Source organism: Prionailurus bengalensis, chromosome C1 (assembly GCF_016509475.1).
Source record: "Prionailurus bengalensis isolate Pbe53 chromosome C1, Fcat_Pben_1.1_paternal_pri, whole genome shotgun sequence".
Lineage (NCBI taxonomy): Eukaryota > Metazoa > Chordata > Mammalia > Carnivora > Felidae > Prionailurus > Prionailurus bengalensis.
The window spans coordinates 167,812,156-167,824,249 of record NC_057345.1 but is presented as its reverse complement, the minus strand read 5'-3'; the positions used below and the strand labels follow the sequence as shown (position 1 = coordinate 167,824,249).

At 38.7% G+C, this 12,094-nt stretch overlaps 1 protein-coding gene across 2 annotated transcripts in view; it reads left to right on the top strand.

The window, feature by feature from the left end:
• CCDC141 (coiled-coil domain containing 141) overlaps positions 1–12,094 on the top strand; it is a 197,222-nt gene that overhangs the window by 57,540 nt on the left and 127,588 nt on the right. For both annotated transcript variants that reach the window (XM_043577190.1, XM_043577188.1), the window contains exon 5: positions 2,326–2,579. In XM_043577190.1, the coding sequence (XP_043433125.1) occupies positions 2,326–2,579 (254 nt within the window). The remainder of the gene's footprint in view (positions 1–2,325; positions 2,580–12,094) is intronic.

Here is a 12,094-nt window from a genome sequence, read left to right as displayed (position 1 = left end):
GAAAACCAGAAAAAGATTGCAAATGGAAATTTTGGATTATTATATGCATTCTGTAGTAACCAGAACAGGTTGGCATGATCCACTGTCAGTGTGCAATACCCTAGCACTTAGAGCTATACTTCTCTCTCTCATTGGAAACGTCTAGTGTGTAGGAGCTAGTTATGGAAGGGAAGAAAATAAATACTATGTGGAAACCCTGCCACTTATCCATATTTCCTGTGTGTGTGTGTGTGTGTGTGTGTAACTTTTCACAATATCATAACAAACTCTTAAATGCAAAGGAAATACATATACATATAAATGGAGAAGCAAAAAGTAAATAAATAAATGGAGAAGCAGTCATACTGATTATCACATAGGCTATACAAATTAAAATTCTTCAGTTTGATACACAAGGCCCTCTATAACCTGTCTTCACCTCATTTGCAAGTTCTTTTTTTTCAGTTCTATAAAAGAACCTGTTCTAGACAGATAATTCTTTTTATGCCCCTGCCTCTCCCATCTTATTCATGTTTGCTTCCATTTCTTTAAGAGATTTACTCTCATGTTCTCCCTGCCTCTTCCTGCTCTATTTGAATGATCCCATCCTCTTTTTGGTTCAAGTTGTTCTTGCTGTTTGTTGCTTTGCATAGTTAACTCCCGATCAAATTGCCCATTGCACATAATCACACCTTGCTTGCTCTGAGCAGATAATACCATCTAATACTTTATTTGACAGCTCTAGGTCATGTGACACAAACTACTTCACATTCTTTCTTTTTCATGTCAAAATCTCTCTCTCCAGTATCTTCACTTATATCATTCTCTCTTCCAGATCTCCCCCCCCCCCGCAAAAAAAAATTGTCAAGTTAAAAGAGACAACTGGCACAACTACCCAGCCTAATTATTGCCACACAGTTAACTGTGGAATGTTAGAATGCTAAAATAGAGTTCCATGGCTCTAAAGTAGAGAGCCTGACACGGGGCTTGAATCCACAAACTGCAAGATCATGACCTGAGCCAAAGTCAGACACTTAACTGACTGAGCCAACCAGGTGCTCCATCAAAGTCTTTTTTTATATCTCTATAGGACGACTGATCTCTAGCACGTATATCTCTCTTAATTCTTCCCCCTCTTTTAATACTTTGATCTCATTCAAGCATTCTACACAAACTGTTGAACATTTCTCCTATGCCAGTCACTATGCTAAGTGCTAGGAATGTTATCCTGGTCACTGTCCCCATATTGCATCGGAGCCTGGTGGCAAAGGGAGACAATAAATCAACTAACCAAACACATAAGTATAAACTATGGTTGTGTTAAGAGCTATGAATGAGAGGAATATTGTATCATGAGAACAATTAATAGGAGGATTTGATTCAGTCTGGTTTATTCATTGAAGAATTGGCAGTTGAATAAGGCCCAAAGTATGAATAGAATAAAGGTAGAGAAGGAAGGGTTTGAGGATAATGGTGTTCCTGGCAGAGGACACAGTGAAAAGTTCTGGGGCAGAAGGGAATGTAGCATTTGTAATGTATGTAAAAAGAGAGGGATAAAGAGTAGAAAGATTAAGAAAATCTGAAAGGGAAGATAGGGACCAGACCATGCCAGACTTAAATTATGTCAAGGAATCTGTCCTTAATTCTAAGGCTATGGGAAGCCATTGTTAGGTAGGTGTGTGTGTGTGTGTGTGTGTGTGTGTGTGCACGCACACACACACACATGCATGCATGTGTGTGACATACTGTGTTTAGAAAAAAATCTCTCTGGCTAACTAAGGAGAATAGATGAATGGATTGGAGAAAGATGCCATTCAGAGGTGGCTGCACAAGTCCAGGCAACAAATAATGTTTTCTGTAGTGAGGACGAAGAAAAGTAGACACTTGTAGGAGACAGAGGGTGAAATTGACAGGTCTTGAAAATGAGGGAGAGGAATGTGTCATGGATGACTCCTGGGTCATAGAATTTAAACCTCATTAGCAGCCCATTCACTTCAGAACATAGAACATGTCAAGGAGAGCAGGCACCTTAAGAGTATCACACCACTAAAACCTGACTGAAACAGTGCCCAAATCCCACGATCTCTCCCCTCCTGTACTGCATTACACTATCACTGAACTGCAGCATCCTATCATTTGGCAGTTAGTGCTACAGAAATTGTTAGGTTATGGTATCTGGCTAGTTGTATCACAGGCATTTTATGTTTACACATTTGAATTCCTTATAGTATAACTTATTGTTAATATAAAGGTTACATACATTTGAAATTCTACCAAGAGTCTGAATATTACTATAGAAGAGCTTGCTCATATCACTATTCTTTCTTCTTTCTAATTTTCTTCTAGAACTCTTAGAACGATCTCTAGCCCTTTTAAACAAAAGTCAACAACTCACTGACTTCATAGAAAAATTCAAGTGTGATGGACCTAATGTGAATTCTGAGTTGATTCAGGGAGCTCATAACAGCTGTCTGAAGATTGACAGCCTTCTTGAGCTTCTACAAGATAGGAGACGGCAACTAGACAAGGGTCTGAAGCAACAACAGCAAGAACTGGGTCAGGTTCTGAAGATATGTCAGTGGGACCAGCAAGAAAATCAGGTAACTCAAAGGGGAGTTAATGATATCCTGACCTCAGCTAATGAAGTTTGGCTATTATGTGGATTAGATCTTTCCTGGGATGGTTCTTCAGTTGCCATGATCAAATTCCTTGGTCTTTGGTCCAAACTAATAGGTTGCTTTCTCACACGAGTTAAATGAAAAACAAAGGTTTGTATTTCCTGTCATCATAATATTGATTTTATAAATGGGAGAATACTTATGGGTAGTTTTGAAAATGACTATGTTCTATTGTTGGATTCTCTTTCTCACATCCTTCTAGGTTACTACTTTTAGACACATTTCTTTGAAATTCCAAATATAAATTGTAGCTTTCTTGAAAGTTAGAGAGGCAGGATGATGCTGAACTGTATTACATTGCTGCTAATGTCAGTGAAAAAGTCTGTCAGCCCCAAATAGTGTTCTTAGAAGACTGGTCTGATGCCAACGAAGGACTATGACCTTGGCCTGTAGCTAGATGTTCAATGGTTAGAAAGCGTTGGGGCAAGAGGTTCATGAGTTTGCATGTTTTTTAGAGCTCATTACCCCAACTGCAGGAGCAACTCTGATCAGTTGTCAATATTCTTGCCGCACATTCCATCTGTCCCAATTACTTGAGGCTAAGCATGGATAGAACTCTCTTTGCAAACCCCCAACTCAAATAGGTGGGATATTTATTGCATTATTTCTAATTGTCCCCATCCCATGCTTAAATCTGTACCAATTAATTGGAAGGAATTTTCAGGGGGAAATATGTGAAAGGAGGTCTCCTGGTCTGGATGTATGGGGAAGGGGGTCCCTTCACATGTTATATATTGCTGCTCTGATCCTGACTAGACAGACAGACCTATGGCTGGGAGCATAGATGAGGCCAGGAAAAACTGGTTCTTATTTCAAACTGGAGAAATGAAGACTTAAATGATGATCACCCCTTCAACTAACACTTATTCTACTAACACCTACTCTGTGCCAGGTGCTATCCTACTGGGAATAACAACACACAAGACAAAGTCCTTTCCCTCTGGGAATTTCCCCTCTAATGCAGTTTCTCAACCTCAGCACTATTGACAGTTGGTGCTGGGTAACTTTGGAGGACTGTACTATGCACTCTAGGATGTTGAACAGCATTCCTGATCTCTACCCACTAGATGCCCGCAGAATATCCTCATTGTGACGACAAAAAATGTCTCCAGACATTGCCAAATATCCCTTGGGGGGCAAAATTGCCCCCAGATGAGAACCATGGTTCTAGTGTGATTAGAAAGATACAGCATAAACAAATGAAAATGATGTGTTATAAAGAAAATAAAATAGAGCAGTAAATTTATCTTGGGTTGGTCTATTTTTAATCAGAGAAAGCCTCTCTGAGGAGGTGGCATAGAGCAGAGACCCAAATGCAGAGGCCTCCATTCATACATTCTGCTGGAATTTTATTTCCTCCCCCTCAAGTCACCATACACTTTCCAACTCATCTCCACTTTTAGCCTTTTGGCATAGACTACTGCCAGCTGCTGTCTTGTTTCTGCTGTGTTTTGCCTGTCAGCCCTCATCCACTCCCCAGTTTACTTCTTTGCCCACCCCACCTTCATATCCTCATTATCCAATGAAATGGTCTTTTTACTGGTGATTCTGGCACAACAAAGGAAAATTAATGCTCAGGACAAGAATTAACTTAAAATTGTTTATCAGACAAATGTTTCCGGAGTTCCCAACTTCCCTGTCATAAATGAGTCTATTATAACACACTCTTTCTCCTTGTCCCTCTTTTCTCTTCCCTAATCCTGACCTGACACCATCTTCCCAGATCTCCTGTCCCCTTAAAGAACCCTTCCTCTTATGTCTTTGCATTGAGTTTATAACCCAAAGCCCTACCTCTAGGACTTACACATTTCAAAATGAACATTTTAACTCAGACACATACTTAAGAGGAATATTGTCATCCCTGGAAATCAGAAATATTTTTTTTCAAAATGACTTTATTTATTTATTTAGAGAGAGTGTGTGCACAAGTCGGGAAGGGGCAGAGAGAGAGGGAGAGAGACAGAATCCTAAGTAGGCTTGATGCTGTCAGCTCAGAGCCTGAGGTGGGGCTATATCCCACAAATCATGAGATCATGACCTGAGTGATATCAAGAATTGGAGGCTTAACTGACTGAGCCACCCAGGTACCCCCAAAAGATGTTTTGATAATAACTAAAGTAAGGTATTGCAGAAGGTTTCTGACATGGTGAGTTCTCTAACTTTTGGCGTCTCATCATTTTTAGGAGGAGTATATGCTTTTATTGATGATGTGCTTTTTAAAAGTAGACTTTAGGGGTGCCTGGGTGGCTTAGTTGGTTAAGCATCTGAATCTTGGTTTAGGCTCAGGTCATGATCTCCTGGTTTGTGAGTTGGGGCCCTGCATCAGTCTCTATGCTGACAATGCAGAGCCTGCTTGGAATTCTCTCCCTCTTTCTCTGCCTCACCCCACCTCTCTCTTTCTCTCTCTCTCAATAAATAAGCTAAAAAAATAAAAGTAGACTTTATTTAAAAAAATTATTTTAACACTTTATTTTTGAGACAGAGAGAGACAGCGCATGAGAGGGGGAGGGGCAGAGAGAAAAGGAGACACAGAATCCTAAGCAGGGTCCAAGCTCTGAGCTGTCAGCACAGAGCCCGATATGGGGCTGGAACCCACGAGCAGTGAGATCATGACCTGAGCTGAAATCAGATGCTTAACCAACTGAGCCACAAGATTCCCCCAAAATAGACTTTATTTTTTAGAGCAGGTTTTAGATTCACAGTAAAACTGAGTGGGAAAATACAGAGTACCCCCTGTTCCCACACATGTACAATCTCTCCCAGTATCAACATCCTGCACCAGAGTGGTATATTTATTATAGTCAGTGAATATACATTGATATATCATTATCACCCAAAATCCATAGTTTATGTTATGATTCACTCTTGGTATAATATGTTCTGTGGGTTGGTTAAATGTATAATGACATGTATCCATCATGATAGCATATAGAATAATTTCACTGCCCTACGAATCCTTTGTGTTCTGCCTATTCATTCCACCTTCACCCTAGTCCTTGGCAACCACAGATCTTTTTACTGTCTCCATAGCTTCGCCTTTTCCAGAATGTCATATAGTTGGAATCAGTATGTAGCCTTTTCAGATTGACTGTTTACACTTCGTAATAATACATTTAGGATTCCTCCATGGCTCGACAGCTCATTTCTTTTTAGCGCTGGATAACATTCCATTTTATGGATATGCCATGGTTTATTTATCCATTCACCTACTGAAGGACATCTTGGTTGCTTCCAAGGTTTGGTGATTATGAATAAAGCTGCTATAAGGATTCATGTACGGACTTTTGCATGGACATAAGTTTTAATTCATTTGGGTAAATACCAAAGAATACAGCTGGTGGCTCATACATAGTAAGAGTATGTTTATAAGAAACTGCCAAACCATATTCCAAACTGACTATACCATCTTGCATTCCTACCAGTAATGAAAATTCCTGTGGCTTCACCTCCTGACCAGCATTATCAGTGTTATCAGTGTCTCGCACTTTGGCCATTCTGATAGGTGTGTAGTGGTATTTTATTGTTTTAATGAATTTCATCTTTAAATTGGGAAAAATAACTATTAATTCACAGAATTGTTCTAAGGGTTAAATGAAATAACATATGTAAAACACGTAGCACGTGGCACAAGAACAGACACTCAGATCGATGGAGCAGAATAGAGAACCCAGAAATGGACCCACAAACGTATGGCCAACAATCTTTACAAAGCAGGAAAGAATATCCAATGGAATAGACAGTCTCTTCAGCAAGTGGTGCTGGGAAAACTGGACAGCTACATGCAGAAAAATGAACCTGGACCACTTTCTAACACCATACACAAAAATAAGCTCAAAATGGATGAAAGACCTAAATGTAAGACAGGAAGCTATCAAAATCCTCAAGGAGAAAGCAGGCAAAAAGCTCTTTGATCTTGGCCACAGCAACTTCTTACTTAACTCTATCTCTGGAGGCAAGGGAAACAAAATCAAAAATGAATTATTGGGACCTCATCAAAATAAAAAGCTTCTGCACAGCGAAAGAAACAATCAGCAAAACTAAAAGGCAACTGAAATAATGGGAGAAGATATTGCAAATGGCATATCAGATAAAGGATTAGTATCCAAAATCTATAAAGAACTGATCAAACTCAACACCCAAAAAACAAATAATCCAGGGAAGAAATGGGCAAAAGACACGAATAGACACTTCTCCAAAGAAGACATCCAGATGGCCAACCAATGCATGAAAAAATGCTCAACACCACTCATCACCAGGGAAGTACAAATCAAAACCACAATGAGATACCACCTCACACCTGTCAGAATGGCTAACATTAACAACTCAGGAAGCAACAGATGTTGGCAAGGATGTAGAGAAAGGGGAACCCTTTGGCACTGCTGGTGGTAATGCAAACTGGTGCAGCCCCTCTGGAAAATGGTATGGTGGTTCCTCAAAAAACTAATATTAGAACTACCCTATGACCCAGCAACTGCCCTACTAGGTGTTTATCCAAGGGATACGGGTGTACTGTTTTGAAGGGACATATGTACCCCAATGTTTATAGAAGCACTGTCAACAATAGCCAAAGTATGGAGAGAGCCCAAATGTCCATCAATGGATGAATGGATAAAGAAGATGTGGTATATATATGTACAATGGAGTATTACTCAGCAGTCAAAAAGAATGAAATCTTGCCATTTGCAACTACGTGGATGGAACTGGAGGGTATTATGCTAAGCAAAATTAGTCAGAGAAAGACAAATATCATATGACTTCACTCATGAGGACTTTAAGAGACAAAACAGATGAACATAAGGGAAGGGAAACAAAAATAATATAAAAACAGGGAGGGGGACAAAACAGAAGAGACTCTTAAATATGGAGAACAAACACAGGGTTACTGGAGGGACTGTGGGAGGAGGGATGGACTAAATGGGTAAGGGGCACTAAGGAATCTACTCCTGAAATCATTGTTTCACTATATGCTAACTAATTTGGATGTAAAAGAAAAGAAAAGAATAAAAAAAGCCCATGTAGCACAAAGTCTAGCATTTTAAGAGGCACTTAATAAATATGAGTTTAAGAGGCACTTAAATAAATCTGATTAAAATTTACAGTCTATGAATTCTTTCACATCGGGTCCACAATCTTTCCCCTGGGTTTGTCATTACTGTTGGTATATACGTCGAGGTCTCTCAATACTGTTTAATTTTTGGAGGCTGCTCTAGGTAAGGGAAAGCTTTAAGAATGTATATTTGTGGTTAAGAGAACTAGCCTTTCAATTAGACTCCATTCCTAACAGTCTTTTTTTTTTTTCCAACGTTTATTTATTTTTGGGACAGAAAGAGACAGAGCATGAACGGGGGAGGGGCAGAGAGACAGGGAGACACAGAATCAGAAACAGGCTCCAGGCTCCGAGCCATCAGCCCAGAGCCTGACGCGGGGCTCGAACTCACGGACCGCGAGATCGTGACCTGGCTGAAGTCGGACGATTAACCGGCTGCGCCACCCAGGCGCCCCCATTCCTAACAGTCTTCAACCAAACTCAATTTTAAAATAATAATATGGATAAATGTTATTTTTAATAAAATTGGCCAATAATTAAGACAGTCATTTTCTTAAGTATAAAATTTAGGCTCTTATTTTTAATTTTCTTAATATTTATTTATTTTTGAGAGAGAGAGAGGGAGAGCGAGCATGAGTCAGGGAAGGGCAGAGAGAGAGGGAGACAGTGAATCCCAAGCAGTTTCCATGCTGTGAGTGCAGAGCCTGATGTGGGGCTCAAACTCATAAATCGTGAGATCATGACCTGAGCCAAAGTCAGATGCTTAACCAACTGAGCCACCCAGGCACTCATAGGCTTATCAGTCTTAAAACATCCCATGTTATATTTTCTCTTGTTAACACCAGTGACAACAGCTGGAGTAATTAATAAAGTAACTGGTGCTTCTTTGGGCTCGCTTGCTTGTAAGAGCACAGATCCTGGGTCCAGACTTTTAACTAAAAGCAGTTAAAGTCCTGGCTCTACCACTTACTAGCTGAGTAACTGAGAAAGTATTTAGCCTTCCTCAGGCTCAGTTTCCTGTCAAATGTAGATATAATAGTATCTACTTCAAAGTGTTGTTAGGATCATCAAAAGAGTTATTATATGCCAAGTGCTTAGAAGAGTGACTGCCACATAGTAATTGCTATATTGGTGTCAGCATTGTTTTGTCATCTTGTCTGAAAAAGATAGACATATTGCATATTTCTATACTCCTACCCACCTCCACCACCATGCTTAAGTAAAGACTATGCTTTTTAAAAAATTTTTTTAATATTTACTTTTTTATTTTTGAGAGAGGGAGGGAGACAGAGTGTGAGTGGGGGGAGAAACAGAGGGAGAGGGAGACACAGAATCCAAAGCAGGCTCCAGGCTCTGAGCTGTCAGCCCAGAGCCTGACATGGGGCTCAAACCCATAAACCGTGAGTTCATGACCTGAGAAGAAGTTGGACACTCAACCAACTGAGCCACCCTGATGCCCCTTAAGCAAGACTATTCTTGCATTAAAAGCTAGTTTCATTATTTGTCTTGAGTTCAAAAGGTGTCATCAAATAAAACTCACTTTTATAATTTCAACAGCCATTCTTGCTCAATGGGCATTCAATTAGTAGTAAAACAAAAAGATAGTTGTATTGTTTTCTGCTTATGATTTAATAATCAAATTTAAAATTGTAGATGAGATCACTATCCACACAGATAATTTCTATTAGCATTTGGCATACTACGACCTTCCAGACCTTTATAAAAGCATGAGGCACAATCACAGGCACACACACATTTATTAAAGGAACACCTAACCAAACAAATAAAAACTAATGGAATTAACCTATACATGCTGTATTATTACCTCATTTTTATTTATTTTTTTTCAATATATGAAATTTTATTACCTCATTTTTAAATTAAATTGAACAAGTAATAGGTATATTCTTGTGTCAAAAGTACAATAAATAATTTTAATATAGTATTTCACAATTTGAATGTAGCATAATTTTTTTCATTGAAGTAGAGTTGACATATAGTATTATATTAGTCTCAGCTGTACAACAGTGTTTTGACAATTCTATATATTATTCAATGCTCATGCTTACCAGGATAAGTGTAGTTACCGTCTGTCACGATATTACACAATTTAAATTTTCTTTTTTTTAATTAAAATTTTCTTTCTAATATACATTTATTTTTGGGAGAGAGATGGAGCAGAATCAGGGAAGGGGCAGAGGGAGAGGGAAACAGAATCCGTAGCAGGCTCCGGGCTCTGAGCCATCAGCACAGAGCCTTACACGGGGCTTGAACCAACGAACCATGAGATCATGACCTAAGCTGAAGTCAGACACTCAACCAACTGAGCCACACAGGTGCCCCAAGCTATTACACAATTTAAAGCAAAATCATATTGATGAGGGAGTAGAGTCTCTCTAGTTTCTCAATATTATAAGCAATAATTAATACTTTGTGTGTTTATAATTATGTGAACAAGGAAGTATTTTAAAATCCAGGTAGATACAAGCATAATTATATTACCTAAGTTTTTAAGTTTTTTGTTCTCTTTTAAAGTTTTGTTGATGCAATGGTGAATGAACAGTGGCAGCAGCAGCAACACCGAGTTGGGTGTGTCTCTGTTAGATAGTAATTGGGCTCTATAATTATCATGTTCCTGGATAATCTACCTGATAATCCTAGAACATTGTTGAACCATGAGTTTATACAGAGGCACATGCTTCATTGGAAGATAAAGATTTTTTTGTCAGGTCTGTACTTATTTTAAGGGAACATAAGAGCTGTTAAATCTTACATTAATAAAATTCCAGCTTTGTCAATCATTTTAACTACTTAAGAAAAAGGAAGATTAAGGGGGGAATTAGAGCAAAGATTACTGATGAATAATAATGTACATGTCTGAATATCTGATGCGTCTTCTCTCATAAGGGCCGTTTAAAAGGTACATTTCGTGCTTCTCTGTTTCTAAGTGCTTATGGCCTAATGGTGTGAACTATGTAGTTCAGCTAACTCTCCTTTGGAAAAGAAATTAGCCGACCAGAAGGGTGGTGATATAGGGTTTGTATCAGTCACAAGAAAATAGCAAATGAAAACCACATACTTTTCCATCTTAATTGGGATGTGATGGTCTGATAAACATAATCATAGCATGTTCTCTCGTTATTATTGTTTTTCAGATATAAAAATGTGCACTTGTTTTGCACTTAAAGATGAGCGGCTGGCTGACCTTTCTTCCTAACTCCAGCAGCATTTTATTTTGCAGATAATCTGCTTCATTAATGAAAATCAGAAGCAGCTTGGAATATTTCGTGCATAATTAATTATCTTGGCAAGAAGATTTATGAATGTAATTTTTCTCAATTGCTCCAATCAGGCATAAGTGAGACAAACAAATAAATTAAAACTAAGTTATTCATGATCTCTTTGTATAAGACAGTGTCAAGGACATCTAAAAGAATTAAGTAAGACATAAGGGCATATAATCTCTTTTTACTACCCAGATCACATATACTTATAAGATACAATTCTTTGCAGGAGGAAAAACCGGTAACAGAATTCACATTTGGAAGGTTTTATAATTTCAGTACCATGTATATCATAATCATGTAGCCATACGTAATCATATTCTTCATCAATAGGCAATTAAAATGGCATCAAAGATGGCACATATAAGCACAGCCTCAGGGCGTCAGCCTTGTACCTGGTGGGAAGCTGTAAAGCTTTTGTGTGGGTGTGAGCGTATACACTTATGCACATACAAGTGTATTCTCCTTTATATGATCCTATGTTGTAAACAGGACTTAGAGCTTGAATGGTTGACCAGATTAAATTAACATGAGGTAACATAAAAGTGCCTAGGTTAGTGTGTTTTTTAAAAAAGTCTCTGTTTGAATGCAGCTTTCTAACACTGGCTGGCATAAAATCAAAATAAGGATTGAATTATCTTGGAGATACTGATATCTAATAGCTCAGCCCAGTAACAGACATACATGACTTTCTAGCCACTCATAGATTAAAATTTATCAGAGTTTTATTTAAAAAAAAATTTTTTTTAGTGTGTGTTTATTTCTGAGACAGAGCGACAGAGAGTAAGTGAGGGAGACAGAGAGAGAGGGAGACACAGAATCTGAAGCAGGGTCCAGGCTCTGAGCTGTCAGCACAGAGCCCAATGTGGGGCTGGAACTCAAAAACCATGAGACTGTGACCTGAGCCAAAGTCAGACGCTTAACCAACTAAGCCACCCAGGCGCCCCCATCAGAGTTTTATTTTAACACATAGACAAGCTCTAGAATTTACTCTAAGACATGCCAGCAGTAAATGCAAAGTATCTTACAGTACAGGAGAAGCATATGATTTTACAGCAATAGCAACCCCTCCTAATAAGAATGCATGCTAACCGGTATTGCTTTCA